This window comes from Scheffersomyces spartinae (genome assembly GCF_019049425.1).
Source record: "Scheffersomyces spartinae strain ARV_011 chromosome Unknown scaffold_14, whole genome shotgun sequence".
Lineage (NCBI taxonomy): Eukaryota > Fungi > Ascomycota > Pichiomycetes > Serinales > Debaryomycetaceae > Lizanozyma > Lizanozyma spartinae.
This window is the reverse complement of record NW_025065061.1, coordinates 292210-314074: the sequence shown is the minus strand read 5'-3', so window position 1 is coordinate 314074 and position 21865 is coordinate 292210. Positions and strand designations below refer to the sequence as shown.

At 37.4% G+C, this 21865-nt stretch overlaps 9 protein-coding genes across 9 annotated transcripts; 4 read left to right on the top strand and 5 right to left on the bottom strand.

Annotated features, from left to right (window-relative positions):
- Positions 1–917: 917 nt before the first annotated feature.
- KQ657_001217 (uncharacterized protein) lies at positions 918–2021 on the top strand (the record flags this gene model as incomplete). Its single annotated transcript, XM_043192017.1, has 1 exon — positions 918–2021. The coding sequence occupies one exon, from the start codon at positions 918–920 to the stop codon at positions 2019–2021; it is 1104 nt and encodes a 367-aa protein (XP_043048649.1).
- A 2200-nt stretch (positions 2022–4221) lies between these two features.
- NEO1 (putative aminophospholipid-translocating P4-type ATPase) lies at positions 4222–7878 on the bottom strand (the record flags this gene model as incomplete). The annotated part of the gene is made up of 1 exon (XM_043192016.1): positions 4222–7878. One exon carries the CDS (start codon positions 7876–7878, stop codon positions 4222–4224), a length of 3657 nt encoding a protein of 1218 aa, XP_043048648.1.
- A 678-nt stretch (positions 7879–8556) lies between these two features.
- Positions 8557–10554, top strand: KQ657_001215 (triacylglycerol lipase; the record flags this gene model as incomplete). Its single annotated transcript, XM_043192015.1, has 1 exon — positions 8557–10554. One exon carries the CDS (start codon positions 8557–8559, stop codon positions 10552–10554), a length of 1998 nt encoding a protein of 665 aa, XP_043048647.1.
- A 267-nt stretch (positions 10555–10821) lies between these two features.
- Positions 10822–13671, top strand: SYG1 (Syg1p; the record flags this gene model as incomplete). Its single annotated transcript, XM_043192014.1, has 1 exon — positions 10822–13671. One exon carries the CDS (start codon positions 10822–10824, stop codon positions 13669–13671), a length of 2850 nt encoding a protein of 949 aa, XP_043048646.1.
- Positions 13672–13695: 24 nt separating this feature from the next.
- LYS21 (homocitrate synthase) lies at positions 13696–15030 on the bottom strand (the record flags this gene model as incomplete). The annotated part of the gene is made up of 1 exon (XM_043192013.1): positions 13696–15030. The coding sequence occupies one exon, from the start codon at positions 15028–15030 to the stop codon at positions 13696–13698; it is 1335 nt and encodes a 444-aa protein (XP_043048645.1).
- Positions 15031–15244: 214 nt separating this feature from the next.
- KQ657_001212 (uncharacterized protein) lies at positions 15245–16678 on the bottom strand (the record flags this gene model as incomplete). Its single annotated transcript, XM_043192012.1, has 2 exons — positions 15245–15774; positions 16465–16678. 2 exons carry the CDS (start codon positions 16676–16678, stop codon positions 15245–15247), a joined length of 744 nt encoding a protein of 247 aa, XP_043048644.1.
- Positions 16679–16946: 268 nt separating this feature from the next.
- Positions 16947–17519, bottom strand: MRPS18C (mitochondrial 37S ribosomal protein bS18m; the record flags this gene model as incomplete). Its single annotated transcript, XM_043192011.1, has 1 exon — positions 16947–17519. The coding sequence occupies one exon, from the start codon at positions 17517–17519 to the stop codon at positions 16947–16949; it is 573 nt and encodes a 190-aa protein (XP_043048643.1).
- A 1086-nt stretch (positions 17520–18605) lies between these two features.
- Positions 18606–19550, top strand: SIT4 (type 2A-related serine/threonine-protein phosphatase; the record flags this gene model as incomplete). The annotated part of the gene is made up of 1 exon (XM_043192010.1): positions 18606–19550. One exon carries the CDS (start codon positions 18606–18608, stop codon positions 19548–19550), a length of 945 nt encoding a protein of 314 aa, XP_043048642.1.
- A 68-nt stretch (positions 19551–19618) lies between these two features.
- Positions 19619–21796, bottom strand: NOP4 (mRNA-binding ribosome biosynthesis protein; the record flags this gene model as incomplete). The annotated part of the gene is made up of 1 exon (XM_043192009.1): positions 19619–21796. The coding sequence occupies one exon, from the start codon at positions 21794–21796 to the stop codon at positions 19619–19621; it is 2178 nt and encodes a 725-aa protein (XP_043048641.1).
- Positions 21797–21865: the final 69 nt, after the last annotated feature.

Genomic DNA, 21865 nt, shown 5'->3' with positions numbered 1-21865 from the left:
ATGCCTACAGATTGTCCACACACCTTACAAAAGAGCGAATAGCATAGCGAACTGGGGCAAAGACGACACAAAAATAGGTCTTAACCTTCAGAGTTGAAGGTTCTTATTGGTTTACAATAGAGTGATTGAGATTGCCTATGTAACATTTAATATAGGTTTTACGTATATAATACGATAGAATGAATCCAAGGCTAATAGAGCATCTAATTTCAATTAGTTTTTTTATGTAAAAGGTTGTTGAATTGATGATTCGCTTTAAAAACTCGCTTGTTCTTGGTGGTGAATCATTAATGTTGAAAGTCGCTTTTGATTGGACAATTCGGTTCCCAGACATCGCGCCCCTTTTTGGGCATTTCCTGTCAGGTTCCCCGGATCGGCTCGAAAAACAATCCACAAGATATAGTGTAATCACGTGACATCCCCCCAGCATAGCATATGAGTACATTTGTTAGTGAATTATTCGATGACTTATTGTTTGGTTTAATTGAAATTTCGGAATCAATGTATTTGTAAAAGTCTCTGGGAAATTTGAATCTTCACTTACTTTGCGGCTCAAAATGTTAAACAGGGGAATAATCTTCTAGAGTAAAAGCAGATTAGTTCCAAATCTCTTGAATTCACGTAAGAATAAACTATTTGTTTTATCATGAATGTAATAGTGTTGGTTTTTTTTATACTACACATTTCTTATAGACTTTAAATCCCTAGTTTGTTATTAGTCCTTTCACCAGTTATACTTCGTTAAGTATTTGCAGCAATTGATGTCTACAATATTAATGGCGCTACCAAATATAAAAATTCTAAAACGGTTTCCAAAACGAGAATCGAAAATTTTTCAACGTGCTAAGTTAACTTACAAGGGTGTTTAGTTTGGGAACAGTAAGACTTGACAATATCAACTGTCTTCTCACTACATTATGTTGGGACTCCTCAGACGTCAAGGATTGAAACTCCAGGTCTCAACTTCTAGGGGTTTGGCTACTGCTTCTTACAGTACCAAAGCTCCAAAGCAAGAGAACAAACCTGACGTTTCACTGGAAGCTAGTTCACCATTTTTGAATGATATTTTGGCTAAAATTGCCAGAATTGATAAGACAATTGCTGCTAAGAAGGCCGAGTTGCAGCAGACTTCTGTCAAAGGGAAGCAGCAGAATAGAAGGAAGCCAACTAATGGTGATTCGAATCAACAAACAAAAGCCCCACATAATAGAAAACAAGATGGATTGAAGCCAAAACACCAAGAAACTTCTAAGCCCAAGTCTAAGCAAGAGCCATCCAAAATTCCATCCAAACCAGCCAACATAAAGGTTGCTGATCACCCATTGTTTGCAAACAAGTTCAGAGCAAGAGATCAAAGCGAAAGAGCAGCAAAAGGTGACGAAGGGTTCAAGCCAAGAGGTCAAAGAAGAACAAGGGGACAACAATCCTATCAAAGATCAAACCAAACACAACAACAATCAGGTGAATCAAGGGGTCCTCGTCAACAAAGATCCAGAAGACAACGTGATAGAGCACCTAACTCCAACAACACCTCGTCATCATTTGAGAAGAAAGTGGCTACTAAACAATTAAAGGCATCCACCTACGTTCCTACCATTGATGGTTCTACTTTCTTCTACGGTAAAGTACCTTCAGTTAACATTAGTACTCTGAGTAGAGTTGCATCTGTGAATAAGTTGGCTTTACTTAAACTGAACTACCCTTATTTGTTACCTCGTTCGATTATCAACAACTTACCCAAAAGAGCACCTAGATTCATTGCTTCTCAGAGCTCCTTTACCACCAACATTGACCCTGAATTTATTGCTGATAAGGTGCGCTCTGTAGTTAAGGGAGAAGCTCAATTATTGCCTAATACCATGCAAGGGAAGGTGTGGGATGAATCTAGTGCCAAATCGACTATTGTGGAATTGAACAAGAATGTTACTCTTTCCTACGCTGACAAAAGACGCATGTATGAGATTACTACTGGTATTAAGAACACAAAGGAGCTATTCCCTACTGCTATATGGAATAAATAAAACTCGAGACAACCAAATAACTGTACATAGAAATAGACGCAATACAATGCATGGAAACAATCATAAAGTAGTATACATACGGATTAATTATGTGAATCCCTCGAAGGTCCCAATAATAGAATTTAGTAGTTATTCGAAACGTGAGCCAAACACGAATAATGTCGTTTACGATGACTACAGATTCGTACCCTTCTGAGGATGCCTAAAATATTACCTTATAAGATCAACAATAATTAGTAGTGAACAAACATCGACCCATTGTGATGTCGTATACAATGTAGCCTTATATGGTAATTGAGATGGGTGTTGACAAGAAATAATAGAATGGGTCCTCGTACACCGTAAACGAGTGACTATCGTATAGACTGTGTCAACAACACGTCTGCGAAACGCGTACAGTTCAAGAGACTATCTCTTGTTGACTCCGTAATTGCCTCCTAGTTTGTTCGCACACAGTTTACGGAACGAGACTTCCTCTTGTTTCACAGAAGTCAAACGGATTGAAAGCCGTTTGGTTCTTTCATTTTTGTGTAAGTCCCAACACCAACTTTAAGGGAATGTTTGGCCCCAAGGTGGACTGATGGTTGCGATGGGTACGTGTGTACAGGAAGGGAAGAGCAAAGATATGCATTGTGTGATGCACTAGACATCAACAGTATTAAGACTACAATACGATTTTAATAGACGTCTATCTACAGTATACTGTCGACTTAATAATAATCGCTTCAGATTGTATTAAATATGCTATTCAAGAACACTAAGTTCAAACCAAATAGTATCAATGGATAAACCAGTATCCGTAAACAAACCAGGGAATGTTACTAACTCAGTAGTAATATTCAACCATAAACAAGAAAAACACCCTATATTAAGATATAACCCATAGACGTAATATTTATGCCAAAAAAGAACCAGGTAAGACCTGATTGTGTCCCATGACTTCAAATGTTCTCATATCTTTGCAAACAAAGATCTAGTAGAAATGGTTCCCTTGTATGTGGGAGAATGATTAGCATTGGCTTCTCTGTATGAAAGCATGAATGGCAAGGTTGAGCCTACAGCTAAGTAGCCTAATACTAATGCTGCTGATGATCTTTGGATTGGGATGGAGTACATGATGATGTATACTTCTTATATAATAAACTAGTTGGAAAGTATGCCTTTAATTAGAAGATAAGAAGAAAGTAAAGTGAATGTTTAAAAGGGATTCCTTGGGTATTTATATTAGAGTCATATCAGTATACAGTTGATTTTGGGTCTCCTACCAGACATTCCATTCATACGTTATTGCTTTTGTGTCCTATTACTCTTTCTTATTGTGAAATTGCGTCTTCCGCCATACCGCAGACTAATTTTATGATCTGACTTTTTTTATCGTCCCAGACCAGCGCAACCTTCTATTTCAGTTTGTGTAATGTTCTGGAGACTCCCGGGTTCCAAAGCTTTTAGGGCTTATTAAGGAAACTTCCTCGTATAGACTTCTTCTACATTAGTACCTTATGTATTATGAACTGAATAGGAGGAGAAATTAAAGCATTACATATTATTGCCTATTCAACTTAATATTACCAATTAATAAGTATATAGTAATTATCCGTAGTTTCTATTTTTGTCGCTCCAACGGGATCTCTGATGAATGGATGCATGCATGAATCAGACATTTTGCAGTCGCGGGAAGGTCCATATCCTTTTTCCCGAAGGAACCATATTACTCAAATTCGTGCAATGTCACATTTCGCAGTGTTTGAACTATCCAATCAAGTTTCGCAGGTTTGTCAGCAATACATGAAAGTGATCGTTACTATACAATATTGTTCCGAGTGTCAACTATGTGGCTGATGCAGCCTCGCAAAGATTACTAAAATGGAAACTTAGATTATTATTAGTATCTTTAATAGTGATAATGGTGGTTACTATTAAGGTAATTATTGCTACAATTATTACTATAACTATTATTACTATAACTATTATTACTATAACTATTATTACCTTCATTATTATAACTATTAAGGTATTTCCCTCGAAACAGCCTGATTTCATAAGTAGGGAGTGTATCATTGCCTATCCGTCCATGGACAGTAACAGCGATGAATTTAAGGGAGGCGCCACCAATCGGAGCACACACAATACCAACATGCGGGGATTATAGGAGATAAGCACACCTCATCTCCAATATACCTTAGTATTCCATCCGAGTGTACTAAGACTGTTGTACTTTAGCATAATTAGGAGGACGCAACTTCCGATTGATATATTGAGACAACCAAACAGGGAATAAACTGAGCGATATAGTAAGAACCACTTGCCAGACAAATGAAAATGAAGACACATAGTCCAAATCAAAGTAATCAGGTAGAATAGGAATCAGAATAATATAAGCTAACAATGTAGCCACGATTGTACTGACCATTGTTCTATTCCATTTGCTAATTGAAATGACCACCATTGCCAATTCATTCAATATTAAGTTCAGATACGATAAACTCACCATTTTAGTGAAATTGTTCAACTCTATACCTTGGAACTTTTGAGCCAATAATTGAATCACTGAACCTTGGAAAAGAGATATAAACGTCCACATAAAGAACGTTCGATAACTCAAAGATTTTCCTAATGTCAACTCTTTGTATAATTCAGGATATAATCGAGTCAAATGTTCATCGATGTCACAGTCCAAAGTCAACAGGAAAACAGGTGCCATAGTGTATAAAGTAGAGTATCCAACCATAAGCCAACCTTGATATAAAGCCAAGGGTTCAAACTGAGACAGGATCGAATAAACTGCTTGAGCAACACTAATTAATAACCCCCTATGAATAATAAACTGACTTAGCTTGGCTGATCTCTTATAAGAGTTTCTTCCATGCCACAAAAGTAGCTTGGATAAATAACAAAATTGATCAATAGAAAAGTCAGCTGCCAAAGATGCTTGTTTCCCTTCCTTTCCAACAATACCAACACCAACATCAGCACATTGAATCATACTCACATCATTACCTCCATCTCCAATACAACAAACCCGTTTCCCAGTGAATTCCCGAATCATTAAGGCAACATCTGCCTTTTGCTGTGGAGTGCAACGACAAGCGATAACTGCAGGTAACCCAACCACAATATTAAAGAATTCATTCCGATAATGTTTCATATAAGTAAACAAAGATTCTCCATCGATCAATAAGCAAGAATTCAAGTCCGTCTGCAAATACTCTAAATGAGACATTGCTCCCTCAGGATGATTTACCTTGGTAATTTCATGAACATATTGTCCTCTCAGAATTAATCTAGCACTAATGGATACACATTTGGCAGTCTCCACCTTATCACCGGTTAGCATCCAAATCTTGACACCAGCATTACGTAATAACTCAATGGAGGTTTTAACATCATTTTGTAATTTGTCCTCAACTCCTGTAAGACCCAATAACTCCAAATCCTGTTCTAAATAATGGGAAATGACTCTTTGCATAGATGCTTCTCTGTTTTGCATTGCTAATGATGCCTGTTTATACTGTTCAACAAAATCCAAATATAAGTTTTCATTCAACTTCTTTCTTCCAATTACTAACGTTCTTAAACCCTCTCTTGCCATATTTCCTGTTTCCTCATCTAGCCAATCATTATTGCTGACAATTCGTGACATCACAGTATCAGCTCCCTTTTGCATGAACCAAAGCTCTTGTGTTTGAGCATCTCGAACAATGATCCCCATTCTCTTGGTGTCTGAATTGAATGGGAAAATATAGAGAATTTCATAGTCTAATTGACGTTGAGAAGCTTGGTGAAGTAATGAAATGGATGCTCTATCACGTTTGAACAATCTTAAGCCCACAAGTTCTGTAAATTTGACAATTGCTATTTCATCAGGTGAAGCTGCTTGATAAGTGACACTTTCAAGCATTAACCCATCTTCTTCATCATACACTGGAGTAACGTTATGACATAAAGCCAAAGTCTGAATGATATCACAAACTTTGGTACTCAAGTCCTTCTTTTTAGTTGTATTGGAAGAAGCATTTGAAGGTTGAGTAAACTCCGGCTTTTGAAGCATGTGTGTGACATAATCTGTAACCATATCCAATGATTCACCGGCATAGCTGACAGTTCCCAAATGTAATTTCTTCATTTCCATATCATTTTGAGTTAATGTTCCTGTTTTATCACTCAATAAATATTCAATACGACCCAAGTCTTCAGGTATAGTAGATGTCCGTACAATTGTATCAGGAATCTCCTTATCATTTTGTATCTGTGATGCATAAACTGATTTGGCCAAATCTAAATTGACTCGAAGGGACACAGGAATAATTGTAGAAAATAAAACCAAGAAGCGGAACACATCAATATACCAACCAGATTTTAAAGGGAACCCGTTAGCAAGAACTAATATAACAGATAAAACAAAGACAGTCACACATAGAATTTTGGATAATCTATTGATTTCAAATTCTAAAAGTCCTGTTTTAACTCCAGTCATTGTTGTGTTCAATTGTTGTCTTGTTTCAATCCCTGTATATACCACCATCCCAATAGCACTTCCTGATGCAAGCATTGTATTAGCCCATAAAGTTTGATCCACAGTTAATGGGAATGTTTCATTTGATTCTGAAACCAGAGATGTTGATCCTGCAACTTGATTGGGATGATACACCAATTTACCTTGGAATTGATGAATAGATTTGGTTGGAGAACCAACTATTAAAGAAATACGATTAGTGAAGCTCAGTACATTACTAAGCTTCTGGGTTGCTGCAGGAGCCACTCTTAATTTCCAATCAGTTTCCCCATCTAATTGGTCAGTTTTGATGAAAGCTTCTCCAGTACCATCTGAGGTTTGTAATAAAACCATATCTGCCGGGACTCTGGTATCTTTATGTAAACGAACCAAATCTCCTACTTTTAAATCTTTCGAAGCAACTAAAGTAGATTCACCACTAATTGAAGCTACTCTATTTAGGACCTCAAAGAGTTCGTTATTTTGATCTCTGTCTCTCCTTCTTCTTTTTATATCATCATTTGCTTCTTTCATCATCGTCACTGTCAAGACAAATACCAAGGGTACCACATATGATGAAAGATATCCGATTCTTAATTGCGGTATTGCTTGAGATAGGGCCACCAAAAGAAAATACATATTGAAAAAGAACTTAAATTGTTCATATAGAATGATTGGAATGAATGTGAAGGGGTTATATTTGGCGTTAGACACTGCATTTGATGGATAGTCTTTGGAGCTATTGTTTCGTGGTGAAATGTATCTATCAGTAGCCAATGATGAAGTAGTGTCAGAGTTAATTTGTAATAAATCTTCACTAACAGTATTACCAATGACCCCATTATTTATTCCACTACTACCCAAACGAAGTCTGTCCTTTTTCAACTCTCGTTTAGCATTTTGAAAGAAATTAATTGATTTGCTGAAAAGTTCTTTGGACGCCACAGATATACTTGTTTGACGTCTGTTAGCAGAAGAACTAATATAATGTATATCATCTCTGCCTCCAACACCACTATTATTAGACAATAACCCATTGCCTCCACTACCACCACCACCAAATCTATTAACAGGAGATGACATTCGAAGCTTCTTACTGATCAATGGAGAACTGTCGTTGTCACCATCACCTTCATCATCATCTCGTCTTCCCATTGAGTCTCGTAATGTGTTCAAAGGTATCCCTCCACCATTCATGGACCCCTGTGAAGAAGACCTCGTAGGTTGAGCACCGCTCAAACTCGTACCACTGGCATTATAAGCAGGGAACAACGTATTGGATGCACTGTGCAACGCTCTATCTAAAGATGAGTCTAGTTCATCAAATGAATCTTGATTAAATGAATACCCTCGTCCACCAGACATTATGTTATACTATTTATTTTGTTCTATAATGTATATCCTTGGATGCCACTCAGTGTTTGAATCGGGGAAAACGTATGATCTGAGCTGATCTGATCCGCAACCTTCTTTCTCGCACTCCTTTATCGAGTACAAGAACAGTACGTCTAATCCAGACAATTTATATCAACACGATCAATACTCTTAAATAGGTTGGTTGAATTAAAGTAGGCGTAGCTGTTTGTCTCAATACGTAGATTTTTAGACTCAAATTACCAAACCAGCGCTACCAAATAATTATATACTACATACAAATTATTTATCTAATGGTAGCGCGAATGGTAGTTGGAGAATAATAATAGGAACGTAGTACAAGCTGCAATAGTTATCAGTACATCCATGTGGTTCAAGAATATGATACTATTGATTCTAAGTCACTAAGAAGATATCTCGCTACATCGACTCGTACCATACATTGTATATATGATTGTTGCGATGCTTCACGAGTCACATGTCTATTATACCAGTGGTAGCGCCACAAATTTAACCACTGTGTATAATAAATATACATAGACCATGCTGGTCAACCTATCATTATACACTGTTCATTGAGTAGTGTTCTTTTCATACATTATATAGTGTTGCTTCATATTCACGGACTTTATTTCCAGCTATACTAACTGTTGTATTATTTTGTCCAAGATGCTGCTGTCTGATGAAGAAGAACAAGAGCCTTTAAGGGCAACAGTAACAAGCGGTGATACCACCAACATTGATAATACAGCAATATATTCTCAAGGTACTAATAGTTCCAATTATATAAAGGAGCTAGCTGACAGTCAAGAGGCTTGTACCAAACAGTTATTACCCCGAATTTTCCAGTTTCTTCGATTGCAGGTGCTAAGACAATCTAATGCATTAGAAGAGTATGTTATGCAACATGAAGCCAATGATTGCTCCCTTGTATCTAAATATAAACAAGTTGTCACTATTGACATGAGTCATGATTCCAGTGTTTCTGTTGATAAAGTTATTTTAAGTGGTCTTCATATTCCTCATCCTTTGGTAAGTTTTATGAGTAATGAAAATAACCAAAATGCTCCAACAAGTATAGATCTCCCTAAAGAACTCCACGAATCTCCTATAATAGTGTTTATTCATGGGTTGGGTGGTCAAATTTCACAATTTGAACCTTTAATGGGCCTTTTATCTCAAGCTCTGGAAATCATGGCAATTGATTTACCGGGGTTTGGAAATTCGTGTTTGGCATTTGATCATAAGGGGAAACTGATTACAGAGTTTACTCAAGATGAAAGAGATAGCATTTCTCTGTCAATTAAAGCAATGTCATGGACAGATTTCGAGACCGATAACATAGTGACCATTGTTTTGGAATACATTCGTCAATATATTTCCCTGGACAAGACTATTATACTTGTGGGCCATTCTATGGGTACTCATATTTCCACTAAGGTGGCTTCAAGATTACCTCAATCTAAAGTTGAAGGACTTATTTTATTATCACCACCTGAATTCCATGACGATGTTAGCGAAACAAATTTAGGTGGGGTAGTAGTACAGCCGGCTCATCGATTTGCGTTTTTCACTTATTTTCCTTGGTTATTCAATGTTTTCAGAACTTGGGATAGATTGCCTGGATTATCAAGTGCCAGTGTTCAAAGACAACTAACCAAAGAAAATAATTCTAATTTCTATATCAAACTAAGACAATTTAGATGGAACATGGATGTGGATTCTGAAATAGTATTGAAATATATCTATGGATTTTCTAAAGCAAGATGTTCTGAATTAATAACGGCAATCTCCAAATTCAACGACAGAGTTCAAGATAAAAGAGTTTATGAAAAAACTTTATTTGTTGGCGGAGAAGAAGATCTTATGACTCCTGTTAGACACATTGATGAAGTTGTGAGTATATTGGAAAGTAAGTTTGGTAAGAAGGTTACCCATTCAATTAAGATTCCAAACGTTGGACATTCCTTATTACTTAGCAAACCTGAATTTATAAGCGGAGTAATCCTTAACCATGTGGAATCCAAGTTTCCTGAGCGATTACATTTATCCCCGGCTTGGGTGTTAAAGGTTAAAGCAGAAATATCAGGAGACAAATGGGGATTAAAAAATGAACAGAAATGGTCTAAGATAAAGCTGCTTTCAGCTAATATTACTAGAAGGAATGGTACAGAAAGAGCACCTCTTTTAGGAATGAAAACTTTAAGGGAAGGTGATGTTAATCATTCCCCTTCGGCATTAGAAGCTAGATTTTACGGTGATCATCATCATGATTCAGATAATAATTATGATAAACCAAAAGGAAAGCTTATTGCAGTGGTTGATATTTCTGCGGACATTCCACCTTACAGCCCCAAATCGTTTGAACATATCAAATATTATAAATGTGCTACTGTTTCCAAAGTTGTTCCTGATGCCCAGGCGGCCAGGAGATTCATTCAATTAATTGATGATATTTTTGCTTCTACCAATGAACCAGATCCATTAATCGTGGTTCATTGTCATTATGGTTTCAATAGAACAGGGTTTCTTATATGTTGTTATTTGATTGAGAAGCTTGGATGGTCAGTGCCTGAAGCCATTGATGGATTCAAAGAGGCCAAACCTCCAGGAATTAAGCATCAACATTTTATTGATGAACTTTATGTTCGATATGAAAATAAGTAGAGACTGGTTCTCGAAAGTGTGTCGTAATAGTGCATATATATACATATCTAATTATGCACCCTTATACTCGCGTACATACATACTACATAGTAATTACATATATGTTATGTATGGAATAAATACCTGCAAAACACATGCACACATATTTAAATAGATTAGCGCGGCTGCGACATTGTGACACGTGCAAGGGCGGACTATAATAAATACAATATCGCAATACAACTAAGCTAACTGAGTTCCATCCAACACCACTACTATGAGAGTGTAATGAAGTTTGGTGCGTCCCTAGAAGAAGGAGGAGTTCCTGAATGGAGAGAACAATATCTTGACTACAAGGCAGGGAAGAAACTTATTAAGCGGTGCTTGGATATTAAAGAAGCCAAACAAAGTTCCGGGGGTAATTATAATACCAGTCACAATGCTATTGATGATTCAACGCCTTTACTTTTCCCTTCAACCGACAGAAGGACTTATAGTGCCGGTAAGGATGCCAAGTACAACAATCATGCAGAGACTGTAACAGATACTAGTATCAAAAGCCGACTTAACCTAAGGAGACCATCAATCTTTAATTATGCCCTATCATCTAAAAGTGGCGGTGGTGGCGGTGGTGTTGGCATTTCTGAGGAAAAGGAGTTCACCAAATGGTTAGATGGTCAGTTGGATAAGGTAAATTCGTTTTACAAAGAGAAGGAGCAAGATGTGTTTGAAAGATTTTTGTTCTTACAAGATCAATTGTACCAAATGAAGGAACAGAAACGATATCTCAGTACCACCAAGAGAGCTCCTCCCAAAGCTTTAAATGGAAATGTATATTCTAAAATCAGTAAAGGTACTCAGCTAGCGTTCTCCAAATTGGATTTACCTTCACTACCTTCGGGAACATTCCTTGATAAATGGAGATCAAATAAGAAACATTTAACTGATGAGATGTCTATGAAATCTTCCAGTAGTGATGATTTTGATATAAATTACAATGAAAATAGAATAAGAAATGGTATTGATCGGTATGATAATAGCGATGAAGCTTCATTGGATTCTGAATCTTATGACGAAGATTTAACTTCGGAACCTAGTCAATTCCCAGTGCAAATACAAGAACAAGAGCAAGAATCACCTTCTCAAAGAGCGCAAGCCAGGAAAAGAGATTACTCAGCAAAGAAAAGACGATTTGGTGTTCCGTATGTTCATGCTAGGAAGCAATTGAAATTGGCATTACTTGAACATTATCGAGCATTATCTTTATTGAAATCTTATAGAGTACTCAATCGTACTGCCTTCCGGAAAATCACCAAAAAATATGATAAAACAATGAATACAAAATTGAGTGGTCCATATATGAAGAAAGTCGATACTGAAGCCTATTTCATGACTAGTGAAACTCTTGAAAAGCTTATAAGTCAAGATGAAGAACTGTATATCAGTTTCTTTGACCCGGATACTCCAGATCGAAAGCATTCTCTTGAAAAGTTAAAGAACATCACTTACTCAATGAATTTGGGCGATATGAAACCTCCTTCATATTATTATTCATATTTTGTTTCTGGGATCTTCCTTGGTATTTCAATACCATTGATTGCAATTGGACTATATTTGGCACTCACCAAAACTATCAACAAGGACATGTACGAAGGGAAATATTTATTTCAGATATGGGCTGGGTTTTTCTTTCTTAATTTAATGGCCCTATTATTTGGTGTCAACTTGGGAGTGTTTAGCAAATTCAAAATCAACTATAAGTTTATTTTTGAGTTTGATATGGCTACAGTTTTAGATTGGAAACAATACCTATTTATTCCTTGTTTGGGTATGGCACTTTTACTGATTTTATTTTGGTGCAGTTTCAGCAACTTCTTCCCTCTGACATTCCCTGGTCGTGATTGGCCGTGGATATATTTTGGAATCATGTTGGGGATATTATTTTGGCCAGGTGAACAAATGTTTGGTAAGGCTCGAAAATGGCTCCTTATTGCATTATGGAGATTATTACTTTCCGGGTTTTATCCTGTTGAGTTTAGAGATTTTTTCCTAGGAGATATTTTCTGTTCATTGACTTACTCAATGGGTAATATCTCTTTCTTCTTCTGCGTTTATGGTAGTCATTGGAAAGGCTTATTAGGGCGCGGAGGGCTGAGTTCATGTGGATCTCACAGATCTCATGTCATGGGATTCTTATCAACTCTCCCCAGTATTTGGAGATTCTTACAATGTGCTAGACGTTATATGGATACTGGAGATTGGTTTCCACATCTTGCCAACATGTTGAAATATGCTATTGGTGCAATGTACTATATTTTCCTTAGTATTTACCGTATCCAGAGACTAGAATGGAATCGAGTTGTTTTCATAGTGTTTGCAAGCATTAACTCTATATTTTGTTCTGCATGGGATATCATTATGGATTGGTCTTTATTACAGAGTGGGTCTAAGCATCCATATTTACGAGATCATTTATTTTTTAAGAATCCATCGTATTATTATGCAGCTATGATCCTTGATGTCCTTCTTCGGTTCCAATGGATCTTTTATGCATGCTTCCTGCAACAAATCCAACAATCGGCCGTTACCAGTTTTGCTATTGCATTGGCGGAAATATTCCGAAGATTTATTTGGATATTCTTCCGGATGGAGAATGAACATTGCACCAATGTTATATTATTCCGAGCTTCAAGAGATTCCCCCTTACCTTATGCAATTAGTTATAAGGTTGAAAGGGCAATCCGGAACCTTATCAAGGTTAAGTATGGACTTAGCGATCTGCTGCTTCCTTTTGATCAAGAGATTTACGATAATAGAGGGTCTAGAACAACTTCTTTCCAACAACAGTCTTTGACTACTACTGGACATTTAGACGAGGAACAAGGTGGTGGAGGAGGACTAGTTAAATTGAAACCTACAGAATCAAGAAAGTCATCAACAACCGTGAGAAGAAGTACATTGGCAAATATCAGTGAAGTCTTAAACAAAGCACATATTAAAGACTTCCAAAGACAAAAGACCATTGCATCATCAGCTGATGATTCTGATGATGATTCTGATGAAGAATCTGTTGTTACCAAAGGAACGACACAACGTTCTGATGCATTACCTTCCATTGATGAACAAATGGAAGATTAATATATATATATTCATAGATATAAACTATATAGTTCTTTGTCGTTTGGTGTTACTGAATTCCTCCTCTAAAGGTTCCAATACTGAACCATTGTTTGAAGAAGGGAGCAAAGCAGGTGTACCAATTTGGGTATGGAAGTCCTTGATTATGGAGTCGACATCATCAATGTTCAAAGGTCTAATATCACCCATTTTCTTGATCTTCATAGTGACTTCTTTACATTGTTCATCAGTTAAATCCAAGTTCAATTGATCAACTCTTGACTTGATAGCATTCCAACCAGTTAACCTGTTGGCAAAGTGGATATATCTTGTTAATCCGAAATCTGAAGGGTTTAAGATTTCGTAAGTAGAAGGGTTGGCCAAAATAGCTTTGGCATGAATCCCTGCTTTATGAGTGAAAGCACAGAACCCTGTAATTGGATTATTAAACGGAACATTAACTTGAACAGCTTCAGCAACCAAATTCTCCAAGTCTCTTATCTTGTGCAACTTATATTTCGACAACACATAATCTCTATCAGCAGCAATCATACGAGCCATTAAACCACCCAATGGAGTGATACCATTTCTTTCTCCAATTCCCAAAACGGAAACATCAATAAGTCTTGCACCACCTTCCAAAGCCGTATAGGCATTGGCAATGGCACAACCGGTATCATTATGGAAATGACATTCTATATCACATTTCACTACTGACTTCAATGTTCTAACCAATTCATAAACTTGTCTTGGATTAGCGCATCCAACGGTGTCGGCAATACCAACCCTGTCAACACCTATTTTGTCAACAGTCTTGTAAATATTCAACAAGTCCACCAAATCCGATCTGAATGAATCTTCCGAGGAGAATCTGATTTCAATCCCCTTGGACTTGACGAACTCAATGACCTCAATAGCACTTTGAGCAATGTAGTTCATATCTTTCCCATGGGAATATTGTCTCAAAAACTGCGATGTTCCAATCACAACATCAACTCCATCAACACCAGTCTCTACAGCAACTCGTGCGTCGTCCATATGACATCTAATATGGGTTAAAATCTTAGCCTTCAAGCCCAACTTGCAAATGGCTTCACAGTCTCTTCTGGATTGTTCCGAGGCAACAGGCGATGTCAACTCGATGTAATCAACACCGAAATCATCTAAAGCCTTGGCAATCTCAATCTTCTTCTCCGTATCGAAAAAGGCATTGGCAAATTGTTCTCCCTCTCTCAAAGTCGACTCAATCAATTGAAAGTTCGACACATTGCTTAAGTAATCTCCGGCATTGGGGCCGTAGGGGTTGGAATTGATCACGTCTCTGGCTCCTTCGTGCGAGGGCTCCTCACACACCATTTGGAATCCTTCAGGGACGGACATGATTGGCTGGTGGGAAAGAGAATACGGTGGATGGAGTCTTTCGTTACGGAAAAGTGTTGATGTATACTATAAATTATGTACTGCACATAATACAGCTTAGGTAATGGATTAGCTAAGCCATACCATTAGCCATATACTATTGCAATAGCTTACAGTTGCAAAAGCTTGCATGGCGCTGCTAAATGTTTAAATGTGCCTTGTTATAATTCATTATTTAGCTAACCTGTGGTTGTTTATATCTAAACCCATTGTATGTCCTTTGTTCTGCTACCAACTCCTTTAATGACAACATGAGCGCATAAGCAAGATCCAAGAGAACATCATCAAAAAGTCTAAAGGATCGATCAATACTTCTTGGTGACAGTCTTGTAAGCTCGGTCTCTAATAGTTGTTGACGAACTAGAAGATCAGGAATATGTTTGAAGTAATCCTTATCTTGTAATTGAGGAAGTTTAAGTGGATCAATGTCCTGAGGAAGATTCACAATGAGTTGAGTTATCACCAAAGATAAGGTTTCGGGTACACAACTATCTAAAAGTTGTTTATTGACTCGAAGCATGGGTAGAATTCGAGGATCAAACAGTAACACATCTTTATGACAATCAAGTGTTACTTTATATTCTGGAGATGGCTCATTTTCACTTATACCATCTTGAGCATCATAAAACATCTCATTATTAGGACTTGTGGCTTCATCAATAAGCGGTACCGAAGGTGGTGTAACCGAGTCAGTCTCCAAGTGTACTGGATCCAGTTGTGGTATGTTCAGTGTTACTGTAAGCGTTAATGTGTCCTGTGTATTTAATGAGACCCGCTCTGTTTCTGAGACCCGTTCTGTTTCTGAGACCCGTTCTGTTTCTGAGACCTGCTCTGTTTCTGAGACCTGCTCTGTTTCTGAGACCTGCTCTATTGAGACCTGCTCCCTCTCCTGCTCATCATTCACTAATGCAAGTCTACCATACTCAGCACTTGCAACAAATGGTACAACCCTTATTCTTCGATTATCCGGTGGGCTGTGGTGTCTTTCAGATGGCAACCTGATTCTAGACATAGCAACAAACCTTTCCAATTAAAACAAATACAGCAAAAGAACTTAAGTGACCATTTGGGTTAAACCATTTATGGTATGTACAGAAAGAGTTCTGGTCATCTGGGGACTACCCAAAATTTCCTATTTAGGCACAACATATATGGGTCATTAAATGGAGACATACACAAACTGAATACATGTGAAAGAGAGAGAAAGAAAATAACCACAAATCATAATATGATTGGATCATTATTAAAAGGAATACCAGATTACAAAAAATATTGTAAGCGACCTGAGATAGCGTACAAAACATAACGATCTTGATTGAATATATACTTTATTTGCGTTATAAGGATACAATTCTCCACATTGAACTGATTACTTTTTCAATTTGTCAACTTCACTCTTCAAGTCATCGACCAACTTCTTTTGTTCATCCAATTGCTTCTTTAAAGCCTTCAATTGTTCAGCTTCATGCTTTCTAATGTAAAGGTTTTCTTGGGTTCTTTCCTTCTCAGCAAATGAATCCTTCCCTTGAGAAATGGCACCTTCAGTCATGGCAATTCTCGAAGTAGAGAACATTCTAACAGATGATTGCAAAGTTCTTCTGGCCAACATAATTAATTGTGATAGATCAGATTGGATATAGTTATTATGATTGAAGATGAAGTAGGGAGTTTGATTTTCTGTCTGGGGCAAAATTTCGCTGGTATTCTGAGCAATACAGGATTTGTATGGGCCTTTTGATTGGACAAAGGTTCGAACTATATACAGTACAGTCTATATACTACTGCAATTAGTGTAGCACTATATTATACGGTTGCTATACTTCTACAATGTGGTGTTCTTAATACGTTCATCATATATACAAGATTAGACTCTCCGTCTATAAACTTCTGGAAACTAAATACTTTTGATGTCTATGAGTTGAGCTCAATAACCCAACACTCCGAGCCCGTTTAACAGCAATGGCCAACTTCTTTTGATTTGCAGCATTACATCCAGTATAATTTCTCGATAAGATTTGTCCCAGAGGCAGAAGAAACTTACTTAAAATCTCAGGCATTGTGTACAAATTCAAAGGATCAATTCCTGATGCTCCAAATGGATCTTTACGTTGGACATCTCTTGCCATTTTCTTTCTGGTCTCTAATTTTGCAGTACCAAAATCGAACGGATCATACGTTGATCCAGCATCAAATCTATTCGTGAATTGGTTGTCGATCCTAATAGGTGCCTCTTTAGCAGATTCTTGAAGTTCTTTAGCAAATTCAATCACTCGATTGGTCATATTATTGGGTCTAGTTTTACTACTCCATGATTCAGTACTTTTCATTTCTTGTGTTGAGGGTAATGCAGATTCTTCAGGAGAAACAGCCTGCCATGTTCTCCTTGTGTTAGACATCATTCTGATGCCTTTCAAAGCACCATTTCTACCTAAGATTCTTGTCTGAATCATGCTTGATATGAGTAGATTGTTCCTTAATACCATTATCAAGTTTGAAAAATTTTCTATACAAAATGTGAGTATACAATTTGAGAATACGTGCCCAACTCAAAAATAGAATAAATACATAAGAACAGATAGAAGACAACGACAGATAAAAGAGAACATCATAAGTAGTAGATTGCTCTTGCCTATGGTAATTGCGGGGTATAAGATGCATTGCAATGTTGTTTTAGGGTTACAGAGTGTTTATTGGACTTATGCTAGGTAAGCTCTTATCCGCGCTACCAGAGAAGTTTTGTAACTTTTTGCTATAAGATAAAGAAGCACGCTAGTGAATAACTTTTCTACAGCGTCTGCTATAAAGCATTAACATGTAAATCATAGAACAATACTGTAAATACTATAGTAGCACTATTGTCCAAATTAGTTATTACTAAAGAGTCGTTCCAACAGTTTAGTTGATTTCCATTCTAGCGCGCTACCATAAACATCGTGATGAAACAACTAAACATCATCTTGTAGCAAAACAACTACAACAGACTAATTGTATTCCTTTCAATCAAGTCATTATATAGAATGGGTTTCGCTCACATATGCGTGGAGGTAAACTGAGCATACGTAGTTAGAAATGTAAGCATAGTTTAATTTGTGACTTACAGCATTTACATTCTCGTTTTGCAATGAACAACACCGTAAACGGCAAGCGTGTATGAACGTATTCAGCCGTTACATTACTATCCAACCTTTCAACATACAGATAACAATACTATTACTAGACACTAGTCCCTGGCGGGCCCCTTTCTACAACAAGTATACTGACATAATAATAATTACCCGCGCTACCACATATACACTCACGACTTGTCTGTCGGGAAGCAAAAGAATGAGAGAAAAATTTGATACCGCTTGCTTAGCGTAGAGTGGACCCTACAAAACCACCTAGTAAAACAAGATAGAGACGGAGACCAGTAATATTATTATAATTATAATTAGTAGCATTGCTAAGGCTCGAACCATACACATCACTTAATATAGTAAGACTAATATCAACAGTAACAACATAATAATAATCTCAATCCTAATAACAACAACAATATGGGCGAACGAGGACCTGATCAATGGTTGGAACAAATCAAGAAATGTATTGCATTACTGGAATCGGATATGAAACAGCTCTGTGAATTAGTCAAAGAACTATTGATGGAAGAAAGCAACATTCAACCTGTTCAATCGCCAGTGACTGTATGTGGAGACATCCACGGTCAATTCCATGATCTTTTGGAATTGTTTAGAATATCTGGTGGGTTACCACTGGAAGACAATAATACTTGCTATATTTTTTTAGGAGATTATGTTGATAGGGGCTATTTTTCATTAGAAACACTTACATTACTCATGGTACTTAAAGTCAAGTATCCTCATAGAATCACTTTGGTTAGAGGGAATCACGAGTCTCGACAAATTACTCAAGTTTATGGCTTCTACGAAGAATGTCTTACGAAATATGGCTCAACCACCGTATGGAAATATTGTTGTCAAGTATTTGATTTTTTAACATTGGCAGCCATTATAGACGGTAAGATACTTTGTGTTCATGGAGGATTATCTCCTGAAATTAGAATGTTAGATCAAATACGAGTTCTTTCCAGAGCTCAAGAAGTACCTCATGAAGGTGGATTCTGTGACTTGGTATGGTCAGATCCGGATAACGTTGATACGTGGGCCGTATCTCCAAGAGGTGCGGGTTGGTTGTTTGGAGCCAAAGTTAGTAGAGAATTCAATCACATAAATAATTTGAGTCTTATAGCCAGAGCTCATCAATTGGTAATGGAAGGGTTTAGGTATCATTTCAAGAACAAAGATGTGGTCACAGTGTGGAGTGCACCAAACTACTGTTATAGATGTGGGAACGTTGCCAGTGTGATGCAAGTTGATGAAGATTTAGATCCAACTTTTAAGATCTTTAGCGCTGTCCAAGATGGTGATTTGGTTGCAAAGAACAACACAGCCAAACAACAAAGAAGTGATTACTTTTTATAGGTCTAAAGTTTTTAAAGTTTAAAAGTTAAAGTTAATTAATTAATGCATATGTACGTTCATCCGATCATTTATTTACCCTTTCTTTGCTTTCTCTTTTTACCAATAATATGCTTGATATCATCAGAGAATCCAGATTTGGGTTTGGTGGTAGCAGTAGCAGTAGCAGATCCTCCTTTATTCATGTTACCCTTCTTGTGGTTACCCTTTTTGAACTTTTTAGATGATCTCTCATCTCCACCTTCTTCTCCGTCCTCTCCACTTCTCTTTCTCTTGTATTCACTATGACGTTTGGTCTTAGACATCTTAACTCTTTCCATTCTTCTCTTGACAACCTGGGCATTCTCAACAGCAAACTCAACAATCAATCTCTTCTTATTTATACCTTCCAATTCAGCCAACTTCTTTTCCTCATCAGTTAATCCCTCTATTATCTCCGCTTGGGTCACCTCATGAGCATTCAACCATCTTAAACCCATCAAGGCGGACTTATGGTCTCTATATTCAATGAACCCATATCCTCTACTTCTACCTTGTTCTCCCGAACCTTTAACTTCCATAACAATCTTGGATTGTCTAACCACACCAGTATGCTTTGTTTTCTTCTTGTCACCACCAGTGGCAGTACCTGCGGTTTTGGTGTTAGGGTCTTCGCTCGTGGTTCCCTCAATGAAATGCTTATAGGCAGTTGAACGAGAAATCTCCTCCTTAGTCAAGGCATGTCTCTTTTCTTCCTTGACTTCAGTAGCAAATTGAACCACAGCCTTTCTTCCCAACGCTTTAAGTGCCTTGGCATTCATGGCCCGAGGAATGTTCCGAATAGCCAATCTGGTCATAGACAAATGAAGTGATGGATTCTTATTCAATTGTTGGACTCTCAATTGATAAGATTTGTCTCTAATTTCCATGTCTTTCTTACTGACAAATTGTGCAAGCTTGCTTTGTTCAGTAATTCTACCTTCATTTAAAAGATACAAGTTTCTCTTGTCTTGACCTTTACTAATCTTCCCCCCTCCAATCAATTCCTTTCTCAATTCAGTGTTCTTATTGGTTAAATACTCAGCAGATTTACGATCAACAGTAGACGTGATAAACATCACTCTTCCATGGTAAACATATGCTGGAGAAACATCATCAGAAATTAACATTGATCCACTGGCTTGAGTAGGAGCATTGTCTAAACATGCTTCAAATGCAGTTTGGGATAGGAATGTAACAAAAGCTGTACCTTTAGCTAATCCAGTGGCCTTATCAATAACCGGTAAAGCGTATTTAACTGGTCCAAACTTCTCTTCAAAATGGTCTTTAAGGGATTCTTTATCGGCATCATAAGGTATATTTCTAACAAAAACAGAATATGCTTCTTGCTTATTTGCTTTAGGTCTTGATTCTTTGATTTCAGGTTCAAGTTCAGCACTATGATCATTCAATTTGGAAAACTCATCATCAGCTTCATCATCATCAGCTTCATCGTCATCAGAATTAACTCCATCGCCATCAGCTTCAACTTCTTCCTTCTCTTCGGCTTCTTCATCGTCACCCTCCTTCTCTTCGGCTTCATCTTCTTGAGCTTCTTCCTCCTCCTCCTTCTGCTCTTCCCACTTGGTCTTCTCTAATGCAAAATCAACAGCCACTTCTCTGCCGTCAATCTTCAACCCAACACTCTCCTTAATTGCCTTCTGAGCAGCTGCAAGCTTCTTCATTACAACAAAGGCAAACCCACTCATCTGACCTCCTTTCTTCCGAGGAATATAAGCATCAAAAACTGCTCCATATTTAGAAAAAATCTTCTTCAATTTTTCAGGGTTCTTACAAGACCAAGGTAAATTACGAATAATTAATCTTGCTCTTCTCTTTTCTATAGTCGAGGATTTCTTGTCATCTTTCAGATCTTTGGCTCCTTCTTCTTCTTCTTCTTCTCCGTCTTGCTTACGACTACGATCATCCTTACGATCTCTTCTCTTCGCAATGTCAACTCTCAATAATCTTCCCTTGAATTTAGTCTTCTTGGAGTCAGCCAAAGCCTGCACCGTGTCTTCTTCCATGGCAAACGATACAAACCCAAACCCTCTGGATTCCTTGTTGGCATCTGTGACTATAACTGCATGCTTAACTGGAGCAAACTGAGAAAAGTACTCCGATAATTCCTCTGACGTAGCGTCAAATGGTACGGATCTAATAAATAAGGTCTTTCTGTCTAAGCCATCTTTATCTACACCACTTGGTGCATTGGTCTCTTCAACGCTCATTGTGGTTAATTAATTCAATAAAAGCCAAATAAATGTACTGTGATCTTCTTTGTATGGAGATGAGAAGAG